The following is a 17958-nucleotide window of genomic DNA, read 5'->3' as shown; positions in this document are numbered from 1 at the left end:
CATCTCAGCCAAGCTCATTCTGTGAAAGCTATCATCTCCTGCCCATCTGTACAGTACAGTACGATCGACACCTTGTTCAGGACGCCTGTCTTTCTCAACCAATCTCCTGACCCTAATCCAACTCATATCACAGAGACCTGGTGTATCAACTTGATCTGCGACCATTTCACCTCTCGCCCAACCACAGCTCTTCTCTTGTTCCTGACAAGCCGACTAAACCGTCTCAACACGCCCTTCAAAGTCTAATCCCGTCTCCGTCAACGCCGTACCCAGACAAGCTAGATCCTGGGCTACCCATTGCTTGACCTTTACGGCACTTTTCTCCCTCTACGCCATGCCAATTCTTCGTCGACGGTCACTTGTCGATTCCTAGTATATCAACTCCACTGACACTTGCTTTTTGACTCGTCCTGTCGAGGTCGAGGCCGGCGGCGCCCTAGCCATTGTTTTGTCTGCGGCCATTGCAACCGCAACTTGCAACTTTCAACACATCCTCTGATCATACGCTCGCTGCGACCTGTGAGCATTACGTTTTGTTCACGAATCAAGTCACGCGAAAAGGCGTTCTCTCTCCATGCCTTGTAACGCAGCACCGACATGAGCCCTCCCGCACAACCTCGTGACAGCAGCCAAACCCGAGCTATTAGGCCCGCAGGGACTGCTCACGATGCCGGATTTCCATTGACTCGCTCCGAACCTCACCATAACCACATTCAAGCTCCTGTTCCTACCGCCTTTGACCATGCGCGACCGAGAGCTACTTTCGATCTGGTGAACGATATCAAAAGTCAAGATGCCACTCCGCGACCATTCACCGGAGGCCGTTTCCTCAGAGACTTTGGTGATGCATCACGCTCACCCACACAGAGTCCTTTCCGCTTGACGATGCCGAGCATGTCTCCTGGCCAGCTCGCATTCTCGGCAATGCAATACCTACCCGTACCAACCATGGTTCTTAATAACCTCAAAACGGTTGTCTTAGCGAACGAGGCAATGGGCCGAATGCTGGGAATCATTACAGACACTTCAGAAGATGACGACACTCTCTCTACCATCGAAAACCTCCGGGGCCAGACACTATCTCAAGTTGGTGTTGATATTCTCCAAGATGGGCAGCCTGTGTGGGCAACATGGGAGGCATTCCTTGACTCTCAAGTGGAAGAAATGGGCGTGCGAACTGCAGCAAAGGATTCACGACGGCCTTCTCAGTCCGGAGGCGATGCCACACCCACTACAAGCACGATGCCCGTCCCCGAAAGGCGACCGAGCCCACCCTCTCGCAAGCCCCAGGATTCAATAGTTGAGGTCGTGATTACACGTAAAGGCGTTAACAAACCGACGTTTGACAAACCCTTTAACCCGAAAGATACCGACTCTCAGATCTATGCCAAAATGATCATTACTATATGGGAGCTGGAAGACCACCAGATCTTCTTTACACTTACCTTTACCAGCACAGAATCTCCACCATCAACTCTTCTCAACAACAACAAAAGACCCATCGCGAAACCGAGTATACTTGAGGCTGCTGAGCGCAAATCTATCACCCACTCCAATCCACCGTCAGTTGCGTCAAGTCGAGACTCCAACTCGCCTTCTTTTCACAGCCCAGGAATCGTCACTATGTCCTCCAGCCCTTTCCCACCGATGGGCCCCCCTTCAGCTGCAACTCATTCGAGCACGCCATCACTACTTCAAAAGATGCTACTAATGAAAGATGCCCTTCTGAACAATACCCAAATGCCCATCCTTGCGATGTGGAAGGATGGTAGTGTCACATTCCCAAATACGGCTGCTCGAAAACTTTTTGAGAAGGAGGCACCACTTGACACATCTCTCAATGGTTTTGAACTCATGCGATACTGGCATATCTATACCGAGGACTTTTTAGAGCGCCTTGAAGCTGACGAAATGCCCATATTGAAGCTACTAAAGACAGAGAAGCCTTTCACCGGGCTCCGAGTCGGCATGTATGACGAGAACAGGAGCAGGAGAGTCTACGATGTGCTCGGCGAGGCAATTCGTGACGATTCAACTGGAGAGTTCCTTGCTGGTGTCGTGACAGGGCGTGATGTCACTGTCATGACAGAGGAAATCACGCAGATCAAGGAGCGGGACGAGGAAAGATTCAAGCTTATTTGCGATACGATGCCCCAATTAGTTTGGACAGCGACACCGGATGGTCTTGTGGACTTCTGGAACACGCGGTTCTACTTATATACTGGCCTGAAACCTGAGAACAGCCTTGGAAAATCATGGGTAAACGCTTTTCATCCGGACGATCTGGTTGAAGCCCACAAGCGATGGCAGCACTCGCTTGCAACAGGCGATAGCTATGTGACAGAATATCGATGTCAGAGCAGAGAGGGTGAATGGCGTTGGTACCTTGGCCGGGCGATGCCTCAGCGAAACAAAGAGACCGGCAAGGTTGAGAAGTGGTTCGGTAAGTGTTCAACCACTACTTGCCTCGATATATAGCTCACGATGACCGACAGGTACTTGCACCGATGTTCACGAAAGTATTCAGACAAAGATGGCCATGAAACGTACCCGGCAACAGCTCCTTAGTGTGATTGCTCACTCTCATGTGACAATTTTCACCGTAGACCCCAATCGAAGAGTCACAATGCTTGAAGGCGCCTTGATCTGGAACAACACCCACGAGGAGAACCATGACGGAACAAGATGGTTTGTCGGAGAGAACATGTATACCGTGTTCAACCGCTTGACTGCACAACTCGCGGACGGGGAACGCCCCAAATTCCTTGAGCCCATCGAGCTTCTCCTGGATGGCAAAGCTACTGAAGACCTTAAAGAACACGGTATAGGTAAGGGATTAGTGCCCAGCTAAACCTTGGAATATCCTGCTAATCTCAAGAAGACGACCGTTGGTACCGAACTCGATTCCTTCCCATTTTCGGCAAAAGGTCTCAGGAAGGAGACGCCCCAAGTAAGACCTACGTTGAAGGGGTTATTGGCGTTATTATGGACGTGACAGAACTGAAGATTCGCGAACAAGCATTGGAGAAGCAGTCCAGAGAGAAGCGAAAGGCGATGGCGAACGAAGCGGCTGCAAAGGAGGCCAATAGGCTAAAGAGCCAGTTCCTCGCCAATATGTCCCATGAAATTCGAACACCTATCACGGGAGTGCTAGGGATGGCCGAGCTGCTAATGGGAATGGAGCTGGATCAGGAACAGCAAGAATACGTCGAGAACATCCAGAGCTCAGCGACATCTCTTCTTACCGTTATCAACGACATTTTGGACTTCTCAAAGGTGGAGTCTGGGCGACTAGACATCGAGGAGGTGCAGTTTTCCCTGTCACACATCGTCAAGGAAGTGGGCAGAATGCTACAGTTTGCTGTCGAGCGGAAAAACCTCGATTTCCAATCAGACATTGGCGATGGTATTGAAAACGATTTGGTTGTTATTGGAGATCCCGGTCGCGTACGACAGATTCTCACCAATCTTCTTACCAACAGCATAAAATTCACGAACCAAGGATATGTCAGATTCTCAGTCGTTGCAGAGAAGGAGACATCAGAATCTATCGAAGTGAAATTCACGGTGGAGGACTCGGGTATCGGTATTCAGGACGACGTCCGCAAGAAGTTATTCCAGCCTTTTAGCCAGGGTGATGCTTCAACTGCCCGGAGATTTGGCGGTACTGGATTAGGCTTGACTATTTGCAAGAATCTGTTAGATCTCATGCATGGCAGTATAACGTTAGAATCGAAGGTCGGTATTGGAACTAGGGCGACCTTTTGGGTTCCCTTCAACAAGCCAAGCGGTCCAGCTGAGGCGGGCCTGGCCAACGCAGGTGCCATTCCCGACCGGCTTCAATCTGAGTTGAGCCTGTCTTGCAACAGTTCGGAATACGACCAGATTGTTGGCACTCCCCCAGCATCTGATGGAATCCAGGCAAGCACTTCAGGATCACGCCGAGCTCGTTTTGGCATAGCATCAAATTCAAGCTCCGACCAAGAACTCCCATCCGCGGAGCGGGCCAAGATCCATATTTTGGTCGTCGAGGACAAGTAAGTCGCGAACATATCTGTGTGAGACAACCTAGCTAACTGGCAATAGTCCCATCAACCAGAAGATTGCTACCAAGACAATCGGGAGACTTGGGTTCCAGGTAACAGCTGCCTGGAACGGCAAGGAAGCTCTGGAATACCTCGGCGGCGTTCAGAAAGGCATCAACAAGAAGCCAGATATCATACTTATGGATGTGCAGATGCCAATCATTGACGGCTACAAGTGTACTCACCTTTTGCGACATCACATGCCCTACAAACCTCTGGTTCAAGACGTGCCAATTGTGGCCATGACAGCATCAGCAATTCAAGGAGATCGCGAAAAGTGTACCAAGGCCGGCATGGATGACTATTTGGCCAAGCCGGTTCGGGGTGTCATTCTCGAAAAGATGCTTCTAAGATGGTGCCATGCTCGCCGCCGGGTGCCAACAGCGCCAGATCCATCGGCCTCAGACTGCTCAGAGATGAGTGAGCATTGTGACAATGCCGACATTCCTAACGTTGGTATCGACGACGACGACATGCCACGTCCGGCTGAGGAATTCAACGGTAGCCCTATTACACCTCGACCGTTAACGACCAACGGATATCAGAACGAGCCATCGCCCTTCGACTCCACAGAATTATCCCTCCAAGTTCGGCGTCAAGAAGGAGAGGCAGAGTGGTCTAACAAACTACAAGAAACAAAACTCATCGATGCGGCAGGTGGATCATCGAGCTACCGCAGGAATTCATATCACGAACTACAAACAGGGGATTCGTTGACGGAGGAAAACGTTAACAAGCTAAGAAGCGAGAATCAGTCGACAGCCCGTCGATAAGTGAATGGAACCATTAGTGGTAGTACGGAGCCGCCGACCGATCGGTCCAACCGAACCGACACTATAAAAGCACTTTATATGATCGTCGATCTACAGTATTCTCCCCCTGCTGGGGAGTGAACTCCACATTTAACAGATCAGATCTCACGTGGAATCATCTTTTTTTAGCCAACTCTTCTTTCGGCTACAGCATTTGCGACAAAAAGCGTGCATGCATTAATCAATACACGGTGGATATGGCGTTGAAACGGGTTGCCGCTCACATTCAAGTGTGCAGGAGAACTTGGCAGAGAGTATAACGGGGGATAATGCGTTGAGATTTCTATTCCCTTGTTGCGCGTTTGACTTATAGACGGTGTCCATCACTCTGGCAAAAACGGGAGCGGGAGCACTTCTTTTCTTCTTCTTTTTCGGCATGGAGCAGAAACATGCCTCCAATTACATAGGCTGGGGGGATTTTATGTTTTCAAAAAAGATAAGGAAGGGATCACTTTAGTAACGACGCAGTGGGAATGATGAATGACGGAATTGATGGAAGATACCTTTCTTTTGATTTGATTTGTTTTAATTCAACTATTTGAAATATTAAAAGATCTGCTATAATGGGCAACCTGCGCCCTGATAACCCAATCACACCGCTCGCTATGAATTGTTGTGTATAAGCAATCCCCTTGATGCTAATTTTGTCGTCAAAGGTCGTGAAATATGCGCGTTGTCACCAACGCATGCAGTCAATTGATGCCCGACAAGGACATATTGACTTATCAACTTCCCAAATGGTGGCTTGGATTAGACCTCGGTCTCGATTCCGGGCTTATTGGTGTGGTGTTCAAAGACGCTAGAAGCTTTGTCTCCAACGCGCCCGAGCTTGCCCTTGATCCACTTGGCTGTGCGAGGGGCCTATGCTCATCTGTCAGCTCCGCTCTTATGCTTCGATGGTGTTGATGTCGACCCCCCTAAAAGCGGGAGGGCGTAAAAGAGAAACATGGGAAACACGTGGGATCATAAAAGGGAGGGGGACTTGGGGAGCTTACCTTCCACTGCATTAGACCCCGATGCTGGCGATGTAGCCGCCTGTCTCGACGACGGTAGTCCCGTACCTTGTCTATAGGTCCTTGTCTCTGGTTGCTGCTGCCATCAGGAACGCTGTTTTGCTCCCCGTCTTCGTCCTCTGTATCCGAAGAGCTTGAACTGGAGTCAGAATTACTGCCTATAGAGCCTGTACGACGACGACCGCCAGTCTTCTCCTCGTCTTCAGACTCCACAATGCCAGCTTTCTTCTCCTGATCGCCAACCTCGAGATTATCGTGGGCCATTTCGATGACTTCCACAACATCTCGAAGGTGATGGTCCTTGCTCGCCCATCGAGAATGAGCACTTCCCTGTTCATATGTTAGCGATAGGTCGTTTATAAGGGGTTTCAAGGGGAACATACCAGACCAGCCCAGAACGTAAGCTTCAACTTGATAGTGCCCAGCTTCTCGCCACATTCTTCCAAACAACAAGACGTAGCACGCTGGAAATCTCCTTTCCAGATTGGTAGCTCCAACTCTGTCTCCTCCTCGTCAACAATATCCTTCAACCACAGAACGGCAAAGGCGGCGGTATCATCCCCAAAGAAGCCTTTGTCTCGGAAAGCAATGGACATGCAGCTGCTATATCTTGAGGAAACGGCCAAAGCAAGTGATTTGCCTCGCTTTGACTTCCAAGTAACGGTTCCCTGATCCTGCCCATTGTCCTCGGTGTACATTTTTGCACTGCTAATATGGGTTCGGAACTTGAGCTTTGACGATCGAAGATCCTTGGGGCAGTCAACAACTGTGGCGGAGGGTTGCACCTCAACAGTGCCGTATTGCCAACCCAAAAGATTCCTTGGTGCTTGGAGTTGAATACTGCGCCATACCAGGGAGATACGAATACGTCCAAAACCAACACCACCAGTCAAGGGCCAGAAGCTCATGACCTGAGAACGTTCGCGGAACACCTCCGAAAGGGGCAGATGGACGATTCCCAGTAAAGGATCGTCCTCCTTGAGACGGGCATCACGAGCGGTGATAAAAACCTCCGCATCTCGCCAATCGCGAATGAATCTTTCGCAGCCAGCATTGTAGAAAGGCTTGGCGTTTTGAGGCTTTGTCCTTGTTTTGAAAATCTTGCGGTGATTGAGGATGACGGTGCAGTATGCGCTTGGCAAACCTTCGCCAGTTTCCTCTTCGTCGGTCGCCTCGGCATCAGTTGCAGCTTTACGCTTGTTCAGCCGCTCCAGTTCGAGGCCTGTGATGTTGTGGATCTGGACGCTCAGTATGCCACTCGGGAAGTCATCGGGAGGGGGTGCTGAAATGATCATGGCGTCTTGTTCGGCCTTGAGTTCTTGTGTCATTTGCTGCTCAAGCTCGCTGGCGTCACGCTCCTTCTTTCTGCCCTCCTTGTACATGGTCTCGCGAAGCTTGCGCTCGCTCGATTCCTTGACAGTCTCCTTGAGTTGTTGCATATTGCGGATTTCGGGATTATGTGTCTGCTTCTCGAACTGGCATTGTTGAATCCGGGTCTTGGAGTAATAACCAACACTCCAGTCCAGTTTCCCAGGCATGTCATCACCCGACTTCAAAGCCCTGAAACCATCCGAGCGATGCCACATCTGTCCATTAGATCGATCATCCTTCATCAATTCTTTGATTGGTACTTCGATTCGGCCGAGGTCGTCGTCTGCGGTAAACCTATCGGAGTCCCACAGTTGTACACGCAGTCGTTCGTCTACGTCGAGTTCCTGTGGCGTCACCAGTACAAAGCAAGTTTCGTCCCAACAAGGCTCCATTTCGTTCTCCAACACTCGCGTCGTCCACATCACCTTGCCAAACTTGGCCCAGCCAACCGAAACATAGCCGTCGGAGCTTCCCTCCTTGATAAGTGGAATACCAGAGTCACCCATCTTGAAGTCGTAGCCGCGTTTGATGTTGACCACTAGCACACCCACCGCGTTGGTGTCTTTCTTGAAATCGTCGCCAGCAAGCATGTCTTTGAGGTCAAGAGTCAGACTCTTAGGTGCAACATACTCAGCCATAGCGGCGTCGACAGAGGACTGAACAAAGTTGCTGATGAAAGGGACGTCCATGATGTTGATAGCGTGCTTGCTCAGAGGCACACAACTCACGTTTACCTTGGGCTGACCAAGAAACGTAAGAGTGCATAAGGCAAAGAAAGGAGGGTCAGGGGTCAGTTGAAGTCGCATACGCATGGTGCCGATAATGCCTTGGAGGTCGACCCAAACCGGGACCTTGATATTTCCTGGGAGATAGAAGGCAAGATACAGGTGCATGTCCTTGGTTCTTTCCTTGAGGGACTTGGAGGATGAGCGTGTGCGGTATGCGAATGCGACTTCAAGGTTAACAAAATCGCCTTCCTCGGCCTCCATACCATCTTGAACAGGAGCACCAGTGTCGCTGGATTCACCATCCTTCTCCACTGTGTCCTCTTCACTTTGCTCTCGAGTCATAAGCTGCCCATCTTCGTCCACTGCTCTGGCTGCAGCTCCAGTGGGGAGCCATCGGACACCAAGGATGCGAACAGACTCGCTTCCTTGCCCGATATCATCGACACTGACCATGCGAACAAATTTGGGGAGCGAGGCCTGCATGACGTCCTCCAAAGTATCTGCAAGACTGGCAAAAAGATCAGGGTTGATAAGAGGCCAGACAGAGCCAATCAAGGAGTTGAGCCAAACAGTTGTCTCGGTATCATGCTGCTTGGATGCTTTGACAACACCTCTTCGGTGTGCGTCCCAGACTTCGTCATGAAAGATGTTGTTAACCTTGTTGGAGATCCATTCTCGAACGGAAACCACGAGGAACCAGATGGCTCCAGTACTGGCCGCGGCTATCGCCAACCAAAGAGAGCCACCTACGAGGAAGGAATGGGCTTTGGAGCTCTGCAATACTCCATGTCGCACAAGTCTTTCGAAAGCAACTGCGCCACCAAGAATGATCGCAACGCCAGCGAGTCCAAAAGTGACGCCGGTTTTGTTGATGGCTGCCAGTTCTAGACGGAGGGCATCAAAATCTGGTGGGGGAAACAATTCACCCATGGCATCATGGCTCTGTTGGATCTCTTGCTGCTCGAGGCCAAGTTGTTCGTCAGACTTGGTCTTGTTGTCTGCACCGGTGGCTGTCCTGTCTGTCGTACCAAACGTGGGGTCGTTCACGCCTACTTCTTCGAGGGCGTCGTCGGTAAAATCGTGAATTGTGACAGGGAGATGGGTGACAGGGTCAGTGACTTCTCGCTGTGCCCTCTCTCGCTTACTCTTCTTAAGCTCCTTCCGTCTCTGCTTAGGATCTGATGCCTGACCAACTTGTGAAGTGTCCTGCATTTCTTCTTGCTCTTGTTCTTGTTCTTGTTGATTGTCGCTCTTCTTGTCATCATTCTCTCCGTTGGTTTTGATGGATTCTAAGGTGGCCCCGCCATCTTCCCTTGACCCTTGCTGTAGTTGGTAGTCATCTTTGTTGCCGCCGTAATCCCCAGCTTTTGGTGTAGGTGTAGAGTCAGGTCTGCCTTCAGCTGCATCTTGCCGGGCAGTTCTCTCTTCCCGATATTTTGAGATGGTAGGAATAGGATGTCTGGCGCTGTATGGGGTAGTGAAGCGACGATGCTCCTCCGCGTCATCTCTTCCAGACATGGCGGGTCGCTCTCACAGAAAACTTTGGGGAAATCGAAACAGTAACGACAGAGATTGGCAATTGTAGAAAATTTAGAGTTACAAGTGAAGCTAAATTGGCATGAGGAGGAAGAAAAATGAGCCAAGAATAAGACGATAGTATAGATACTATGTATGTAAGGCAGGTAGATGTCATGGCATGAAGATAATCTGACAGGGTAGGTGGGAGGAAAGTGGTGAGCTACTACGTCATAGGACAATTGATTGCCGGTGTTTCCATCTTGGCGTTACGATGTTATAGAAATAAATAGATCCCCATCACGTACAAGCAAGTATTCTTTGGTATTCTCGAGCTTGGCGAGTCAATGCTTGGTAGAAAAAACTCCATACTTGGCATAAGCTTGATGGTGATAAACCTCAGATACAAGACCTTTCTGGAAGCTAACTGTGCCACTGAACCACCCTAAGAGGCGTTAGCTGAGTTAGCGTGTTTATACTGATTGTCGCCTGTTTATACCCGAATGTTTCGGCTCTCAGGCTTTTCTTCCAAATTAGTCTCGTCTCAATTGTGAATTGAGTTACTGTACCTGTCAGTTTTAACTGACATGACCGTCTCGTCTTGTCTTTCTTGCAGACGCTTCATCTCATCATATCACATCACACAGACTTGCGCACAGAAGTTGGGCTTTCTTGGCATACGCAAACGCGTCAACTTGCGGGGAGCCACTATCTGCGTACGTAGTCAATGTCCCTGGTAAATGGTGGGGTATCGAGATCGTCAACCTGGGAAATTTGTCATTGTTTGTATGTGAAAAAGCTTGTAACTTTGTATATACAGTACCAACAGGCAATGGTAAGTATGTAACTCTGGGTCGCCTTAAGTCAATGCTACAGATTTCAATCCTGCCCTAAAGCAGGTTTTACAGTCTAGTCGAACCATACGCGACAGCTGATGGATATAATGATCCGTTATCTGCAGCGATGAATTCATACTGACGATCCAGCCTTTATTGTTCGTTTAGGTTAGATATATTCGTACTTGCGGCTGTCAATCGGGTTTGCGCTAATGTTCATGTAGTTAGACATGGCTTATTACCGAAGCGAGACAATCTCTTGCAGACTTGAGGGTTGATTATTCGGGATTCGTATTTCACAGCCCGGCCCCACTGCTCCGGCACGGCTCCGATTGATAACCAGCTAACCTACAGAGAGTACTGAGGATGAGGTGGGAGAACTGTTGGTTCGACGCTGACGATAAATTCCAACGTTGGATCGGCCATGATGAAACAGGAGGCTTACTTGGGTCACGCGACCTAGCCAGAAACGATAGAATAGGAAACCCCTGACTTGAAATCAAGACTTGTCATAAATAAGACTACCGGTTCTCAAACGATGACATACAAGCTGGCATGAGATCTACCCAAGCATATGCCCTTATGGAATACAAACACAGTCTCAGACTGTAGTCCGACACAAACAAGTGATGCCGAAGCTAGCTTCAGGTAACAGTGTCGCACCTAGGGATGATAGAAAACGTTGGACAAACAGATCTGGGCAAGATTATTCATCCCTCGCTCGCTCTCGAACAAATAAAAATTCAAGATGGAGTAACGGCTAAGCTTTGTGTAATGTGACTTGCAACCTGTAGGCGGTCTGCTTTTAGTGTGGATCGACTAAGCTTCCTGCGACGTTAGCAAAGTTCTTGGCTTTGGATTCGAAACTCCGGCCGAGAAAACCTGAGGAGAGGGCATAAATGTCAAGAGAGGTTGTCGAATGACAGTCATTCGATTTTAGAGCTTTATATCACCGTAACGAGGTGCAGCCGTCCATGACCTGCATATGTGCTATGTACTGTTGGTTGTATCACCCTGGAGTCGCTTATTTATCTGCTGATTCCCGAGTATTCGGTTGCCTTTTGTCTCCAGAAGGAAGTGAATCGTGGGAAACAATGAAATCATGCCAGGGCCAAGAATAAGATAGTGGAAACTAGCGCCGTCACAGTGCAGTAAAAGAGGTTGGACAAGGCCCGTCGTTGGTTGCATCTTGGGGTTTTAAGCGCCCGGGACAATAGCTCGGAGACCTTTAGGACCTTTACAGGGCGCCTCTTCAGGGTCCTCCAGTCGGTGACTGGCCCAACTGGGCGTTGGTGGCTTTAACGTGCAGCGTTCCAAATTTATTCGACCACTCAGAAACTGTAGAGCAGTAATGCCCAGGAGTCTAATAGGCGCCCAGGATATGTAACCATTTTGGTCTATCTCTAATGGGAGTAAAAGACAAGTAAAACCACATGGTCCCCCAGGTTCTTTTGCCTCTTTTCAATCAACATGTAAATTGATTTTTAACACTTCTGCGACAATCAACTCCTTGTCCAGATACAGTTATATCGACAACCAACTGAGCTCCCTTGTCCCGATACAGCTATATCACCATCCAAGTTGCATTGAGAAACGCCCCTGGTCTCACAGTCTCAACCTTGCCCTGACTAGCCGCCCCGCGAAACAGAAACACTTGGAGTATCCATATCCGCATCAAGGAGTAACTGTCTCATATAGCAAGCGACCGTTATTCTTTGCCCCCCTCTTCTGTAACGTTTCAACTTCCGCTGGTGTATTCACGATATCTCGGCATCCACCTCTTCCGTACTCGATCTGGCAACTCGATACCTCCTGCCAACACGCATTATACCTCTTTGGACAAGGCTGTTAGTGTTTGAGTTGTATTTGCATCAGAATCTTCGGATTACGGATCTTCCTTCCTATTCTATCTGACAGAGTCTGTTCGTTTATGAACCCAATCTCTCTCGCGATCTCATCCGAACTTTTCTCAACCTTCTTTCGCTCGGGTCGCTCTCTTGTCATCTCAAACGTCCTCAACACCACTGGCTCCTCAGCCACGACTTTCGCTTCCTTTTTTGCTGCTGGATCAGTGCCTTTTTTACTTCTTATAAGGGTTGGTTACATCAAATAATCAACTCGTTTTTTTGTCTTTCCCTACTCTTTTCCGAGAGGATTATCTACAGCAGTCCTGTCGCCGGCCGACTGACTTCGACTCTCATTTAATTTATTTACACAACATAAAACCGCAAAGATGGGTGCGCAACTCGGGTTCGTTGAATTAATAAAGAAGCAGTTTGCGCCCGGCAAACTGCTCTTCCACTTTCTTTTCTGGACGTTTCATTGGGGTATTTTCGCCTACGGATGGTAAGTTACTATTGATCTACCCCAAAATAAGACTCAACTAACGCATCATCAGGTGGAAGCAAGCTGCCGATGCCAGACTTGCAGGTCTTAACACACTCAAATTTTCAGTATGGATCTCGCGAGGTGCTGGTCTAGTTCTCAGTGTCGACTGCATGCTTATCCTTCTCCCCGTATGCCGAACTATCATGCGTTGGATTCGACCCAAGGTTCGCTTCTTACCACTCGACGAGAACCTGTGGATGCATCGTCAACTCGCCTACTCCATGCTTCTCTTCACCTGCCTTCACACAGGCGCCCATTACGTCAACTTCTACAACGTCGAACTCACCCAGATTCGACCCGTTTCCGCTCTCCAGATCCATTATCAACAACCCGGTGGTATCACTGGTCACATCATGTTGCTGTGCATGCTGCTCATGTTCACAACCGCCCATGCTCGTATCCGTCAACAATCATTTGAAACGTTCTGGTACACTCACCATCTCTTCATCCCCTTCTTCCTCGCTCTCTACACCCACACAGTCGGATGTTTCGTGCGTGATACTGCCGAGGGCTTCTCACCATTCGCAGGCGATGAGTTCTGGGAGCACTGTATCGGTTATCTCGGATGGCGATGGGAGCTCTGGACTGGTGGCTTCTACCTTCTCGAGCGTCTTTGGCGTGAAGTCCGCGCTCGTCGTCAGACAAAGATTACTCGCGTCGTTCGCCACCCCTACGATGTGGTAGAAATTCAGTTCAACAAGCCATCTTTCAAGTACAAGGCTGGTCAGTGGCTCTTCCTTCAAGTGCCTTCTCTGTCCAAGTACCAGTGGCACCCTTTTACCATCACTTCATGCCCCTTCGACCCTTATGTGTCAGTCCACGTTCGACAGGTTGGTGACTTCACCCGAGAGCTTGGTGATGCCCTTGGTGCCGGTGCTGCTCAGGCCAAGCTTTACGATGATGTCGACCCCATGGGAATGTACGAAGTTGCTCTCCAGAACGGTGACCAGATGCCCGCCCTACGAATCGATGGACCTTACGGAGCTCCCGCCGAGGATGTTTTCGAGAACGAAATCGCTGTGCTTATCGGTACTGGTATTGGTGTCACTCCTTGGGCCGCTATTCTCAAGAACATTTGGCATCTCCGCAACTCTCCTAACCCTCCTCGCCGACTTCGACGTGTTGAGTTCATCTGGGTTTGCAAGGATACTGGTTCATTCGAGTGGTTCCAGACTCTGCTATCGTCTCTCGAGGAACAGTCCAACGAAGCAGCACGCATGCCCGGTAGCACAGGAGTCGAGTTCCTCAAGATTCACACCTACCTTACTCAGAAGCTGGATATCGACACCGCTCAGAACATTGTCCTCAACAGTGTCGGTTCTCAGATGGATCCCCTAACTGAACTTCAATCACGAACCAACTTTGGTCGCCCTGACTTCCCTCGTCTGTTTACGACCATGCGAAATGGTATCTTGGATCGCACATACCTCAATGGTCTAGAGTCACATATCCGCACAACAGTTGGTGTTTATTTCTGTGGTCCTTCAGCTGCTGGTAAGTTCTGCAACTATCTACTCTCAATCAAGCCTATGCTAACATAATCTCCAGCTCGTGACATTAAGGTTGCATGCAAAGCAGCAACAGTCCCTGACGTCGAGTTCCGATTCTGGAAGGAACACTTCTAAGCTTGCGATCGTTTTGATTACTTTCTTTTTAATATCCAGGATACCATCAAATACAGTAAATTCTGCATATAAGCTCAAGCCCACTAGTCTAGGTAGCGAAATCTTGAATGCTATGATAATGATTTAACCAAATTACTTTGCCGGTGGCAATAAGTTCGCCGGCATTCCTTGATATGGCAAATTCTGCGCCGTCTTAAATGTGTGATCGTCCTGTTTCAAGTATTGATTTCGGTAGGCCAAGTATCAGGACTGAAATTCAGACGCGGCCCGGAGTATGCCCTTGTATAAATGCCTATAGTACCACACATATACATATGGTAGGGCCATTATGTGCCCTGCACCCATGGAGAATAATATAATATAGTATTTATAGCTAGCCATATCTGTATCTTGGCACACCCTGGTATTTGTTTCAATCTCCGCTTCCTGTTTCCCCAATTAATACACATAGAACTGCTGTGTAAGTGGCAGGGTCTCTGCAGGCGCTGCCTCGCAAACCTCCCCATCAGCTTCAACAGTATAACTTTCTGGATCGACGTGCATCCGAGGTTTAACATCGTTATGTCTCATGTCACTCTTGCCGATATTACGGCATCCGCGGACTGCCTCGACGCGACTGCGTAGGCCGTAAGAGGCTATAGCACCCGTTTCGATAGATGCGGATGAGACGAAGAGAATGCTTGTCGAGGCGCAGTATTGTGAGAACATGGGTCGAGCAATAATGGGCTGAACTGTTGGGATAGAGGCGTTGGGGTCACCCTATACAATGTTAGTAACTTGTCAATAAGAATATTTAGAGCGGTTATTACCATCTGAGCATATGCGATATGTCCGCCCTTAAGGACATAGCTAGGCTTCGTGCCGAACCACGCAGGATCCCACAAAACGAGATCCGCAAACTTGCCAACTTCGATACTTCCAATAATATGACCAAAGCCTTGGGCAATGGCTGGGTTAATAGTGTATTTGCTCACATAGCGCTTTACTCGCGCATTGTCAGCTCCCGTGCCTTCATCTTCTGGCAACCAACCCCTCTGGACCTTGTTCTTGTGCGCCGTGTTCCACGTTCTCAGAATGACCTCTCCACAGCGTCCCATTGCTTGTGAGTCAGAACTCATCATGCTGATGGCGCCTTTATCGTGCAGTACATCTTCCGCAGCAATGGTTTCGGCACGGATACGACTCTCGGCAAAAGCCACATCTTCGGGAATGTTCTTGGATAAGTGATGGCAGACCATCAGCATATCTAGATGCTCGTCCAGAGTGTTGCGTGTAAATGGTCTTGTGGGGTTGGTAGATGATGGGAGGACATTCTGATGCTCGACCACAGAGATGATATCTGGTGCATGGCCACCTCCTGCACCTTCAGTATGGTAGGTATGGATGGTACGGCCCTTGAACGCAGCAATGGTAGATTCTACAAAGCCAGATTCGTTGAGGGTGTCTGTGTGGATAAGACATTGAACATCAAGCTCATCGCAAACACTGAGGCAGGCATCGATAGCTGCTGGTGTACAGCCCCAATCTTCGTGCAACTTAAGACCACACGCACCAGCATTAACCTGATCGCGCAGACCCTCGGGGGAGCTATCATTGCCTTTGCCTGTGATTCCGACGTTGATGGGAAGTTGGTCACATGCTTGCAGCATTTGACGCATGTAGTGAGCTCCGGGGGTACAAGTCGTTGCGTTTGTGCCAGCACTGTTATCATGATAAGCCTCCGAGATAATGTTGTACGAGGGGTGTTTGGACTAACCTTGGACCTGTACCACCACCAAGCATTGTGGTGACACCGGATGCAAGTGCTTCGGGTACTTGCTGTGGACAGATAAAGTGAATATGCGTATCGATTGCACCAGCGGTGACAATCTTTCCCTCGCCTGCAACGACATCGGTGCAGCTGCCGACCACCATTCCTTCTGTTACGCCATCCATAACATCTGGATTACCTGCTTTGCCAATTGCCACGATCATGCCTTCTTTGACGCCAATATCTGCCTTGTAGATACCCGTCCAGTCCACGATGAGGGCATTTGTTACCACTAGGTCAAGAGTCTCGGCGTCTGATCGTCCAGTCGCTTGACCCATTCCCTCACGTAGAGTCTTTCCACCACCGAATTTACATTCATCGCCGTAGACGGTCATATCGTTTTCAACCTTGATCCATAGATCTGTGCTTCCCAGTTTAACGATATCGCCTGTCGTAGGGCCAAACATGGTCGCATACGAGGCGTGGTCCATCTGGAAGACGTCTATGAAAGCCATATCGCCTGCAGGCTCTGGCTTGTAAGCATATCCAGCTTCTTGTAGCCGGACAAGAATTTCGTCAGCGCGTGAGAGGTCAACAACACCCGATGCGAGGTTGTTACCGCCGCGAATTATACGGTTGCCACCGATTTCAACCAGAGTGACTGTCTTGGTATCTCCAGGTTCGAATCGCACCGACGTTCCGGCTGGAATATCAAGACGGTAACCATATGAGCGAATACGGTCAAACTCAAGTTGTGGGTTCGTCTCGATGAAGTGGTAATGAGATCCGACCTGGATAGGTCTATCTCCTGTGCTCGTTACTTGAAGACGGATCCTCTTTCTTCCTTCACTGAGTGTGATTTTCTTTGTCTTGACAGGTATCACTGCACCGGGCTGCCTGTCAAGCTCATACTCCTCTGTGGCCGCCATAGGAAAGGCGCTATTATCTGGCACGGGCAGAAAGCTTCCGTACAGAGCTCTTCTCAAGTCTCCATCGTCTGAGCTGATGGGGTTATGGACTGTGACGAGGTATGTTCCAGAAGGAAAGGTGCCCTCGACTTGGATCTCATGAAGGGTTGTGCAGACTGAGGGCAAAACATGACGACGTCCCAGCATCGTCGCGCCCAGCGCCATCAAGTCAGAGACGGTATGGTTTCCATCTCTGATGAGTTCATGGAGGTTATTGGCGATGAGAGCCTACGATTCATCCTGTTAGTCACAATCTCACCATTGAGTAAAATATCTCATCAAGACTCGATATTACTCACCACAGCCTCGGAATGGTTCAACTTGACGCCTCTCGCCAATCTTCTCTGAGCAAGCACTCCCAACTGAGAGATGACTAGCTTGTCGATCTATAAAGTGTGTTAGAGCGCTGATACTCAACTCAGTTGCAACAACCCTGCTACGGCCATATCTCCGACCAACGACATGACTCAACAAACTGGGTCTAGGCTTGGCGGATATAACGAACCTCTTTAGGTACCAGATGCATGTTTGCGATGGTAATAAACTATTATAGAAATAGGTTTAAAGGATCAAGATAAAGAAGGGGAGAGTGAAGTAGATTGTGAAATAGGTAGTAGTAGTATGGGATGGCAGCTTTTCTCGGCACGGAATAGCCGTATCAGGCCTGGTAGGCCTGGACTTTCCACCATGACTTATTCGGGCGTAACACCCTTCACTCTTTATTTCCCCCACTGTACTGTAGCTTAAAGATAACGGCACTTTCTTGGGGTTCCGTCTTATTGATAAGTAGAGGTCGATCGATTGGTCACATACTTGCGCCCGTCCTTGACAGGGATTTACATCAGCGAATACTCCCGGCGACAACTG

At 49.3% G+C, this 17958-nt stretch overlaps 4 protein-coding genes across 4 annotated transcripts; 2 read left to right on the top strand and 2 right to left on the bottom strand.

The window, feature by feature from the left end:
- The first annotated feature begins 381 nt into the window (after window positions 1-381).
- B0J16DRAFT_4093 (uncharacterized protein) lies at window positions 382-4966 on the top strand. Its single transcript, XM_046133078.1, has 4 exons — window positions 382-2443; window positions 2496-2828; window positions 2882-4037; window positions 4087-4966. The coding sequence occupies exons 1-4, from the start codon at window positions 598-600 to the stop codon at window positions 4856-4858; spliced, it is 4107 nt and encodes a 1368-aa protein (XP_045988316.1). The 5' UTR covers window positions 382-597; the 3' UTR covers window positions 4859-4966.
- Window positions 4967-5461: 495 nt separating this feature from the next.
- B0J16DRAFT_4087 (uncharacterized protein) lies at window positions 5462-9737 on the bottom strand. The gene is made up of 3 exons (XM_046133046.1): window positions 6294-9737; window positions 5893-6240; window positions 5462-5758 (listed from the first exon to the last, which is right to left on the bottom strand). Exons 1-3 carry the CDS (start codon window positions 9525-9527, stop codon window positions 5648-5650), a joined length of 3693 nt encoding a protein of 1230 aa, XP_045988315.1. The 5' UTR covers window positions 9528-9737; the 3' UTR covers window positions 5462-5647.
- A 2742-nt stretch (window positions 9738-12479) lies between these two features.
- Window positions 12480-14514, top strand: B0J16DRAFT_4066 (FAD-binding domain-containing protein). Its single transcript, XM_046132984.1, has 3 exons — window positions 12480-12706; window positions 12759-14242; window positions 14297-14514. The coding sequence occupies exons 1-3, from the start codon at window positions 12594-12596 to the stop codon at window positions 14371-14373; spliced, it is 1674 nt and encodes a 557-aa protein (XP_045988314.1). The 5' UTR covers window positions 12480-12593; the 3' UTR covers window positions 14374-14514.
- On the bottom strand, window positions 14483-17755 carry B0J16DRAFT_408367 (uncharacterized protein). Its single transcript, XM_046133028.1, has 5 exons — window positions 17597-17755; window positions 17391-17477; window positions 16130-17319; window positions 15183-16074; window positions 14483-15132 (listed from the first exon to the last, which is right to left on the bottom strand). Exons 1-5 carry the CDS (start codon window positions 17615-17617, stop codon window positions 14812-14814), a joined length of 2511 nt encoding a protein of 836 aa, XP_045988313.1. The 5' UTR covers window positions 17618-17755; the 3' UTR covers window positions 14483-14811.
- Window positions 17756-17958: the final 203 nt, after the last annotated feature.

This window comes from Fusarium flagelliforme, assembly GCF_020744385.1.
Source record: "Fusarium flagelliforme strain FIESC 12 MPI-CAGE-AA-0113 chromosome Unknown B0J16scaffold_1, whole genome shotgun sequence".
Classification (NCBI taxonomy): Eukaryota; Fungi; Ascomycota; class Sordariomycetes; order Hypocreales; family Nectriaceae; genus Fusarium; species Fusarium flagelliforme.
The sequence above is the reverse complement of the archived record's forward strand: the minus strand, read 5'-3'. Positions and strand labels throughout refer to the sequence as shown.

Excerpts from the sequence above, each read along its gene's own strand:
- B0J16DRAFT_4093 (XM_046133078.1), top strand. The coding sequence starts at position 598 with ATGAGCCCTCCCGCACAACCTCGTGACAGCAGCCAAACCCGAGCTATT. Across the intron at positions 2,444-2,495 it reads CAAGGTTGAGAAGTGGTTCG|GTACTTGCACCGATGTTCAC; the intron begins GTAAGTGTTCAA and ends GATGACCGACAG. Across the intron at positions 4,038-4,086 it reads ATTTTGGTCGTCGAGGACAA|TCCCATCAACCAGAAGATTG; the intron begins GTAAGTCGCGAA and ends AACTGGCAATAG.
- B0J16DRAFT_4087 (XM_046133046.1), bottom strand. The coding sequence starts at position 9,527 with ATGTCTGGAAGAGATGACGCGGAGGAGCATCGTCGCTTCACTACCCCA. Across the intron at positions 6,241-6,293 it reads TTACGTTCTGGGCTGGTCTG|GGAAGTGCTCATTCTCGATG; the intron begins GTATGTTCCCCT and ends ACATATGAACAG. Across the intron at positions 5,759-5,892 it reads GGGGTCTAATGCAGTGGAAG|GCCCCTCGCACAGCCAAGTG; the intron begins GTAAGCTCCCCA and ends AGATGAGCATAG.
- B0J16DRAFT_4066 (XM_046132984.1), top strand. The coding sequence starts at position 12,594 with ATGGGTGCGCAACTCGGGTTCGTTGAATTAATAAAGAAGCAGTTTGCG. Across the intron at positions 12,707-12,758 it reads GGTATTTTCGCCTACGGATG|GTGGAAGCAAGCTGCCGATG; the intron begins GTAAGTTACTAT and ends ACGCATCATCAG. Across the intron at positions 14,243-14,296 it reads CTGTGGTCCTTCAGCTGCTG|CTCGTGACATTAAGGTTGCA; the intron begins GTAAGTTCTGCA and ends CATAATCTCCAG.
- B0J16DRAFT_408367 (XM_046133028.1), bottom strand. The coding sequence starts at position 17,617 with ATGCATCTGGTACCTAAAGAG. Across the intron at positions 17,478-17,596 it reads TGCATCTGGTACCTAAAGAG|ATCGACAAGCTAGTCATCTC; the intron begins GTTCGTTATATC and ends CACACTTTATAG. Across the intron at positions 17,320-17,390 it reads TGAACCATTCCGAGGCTGTG|GCTCTCATCGCCAATAACCT; the intron begins GTGAGTAATATC and ends GATGAATCGTAG.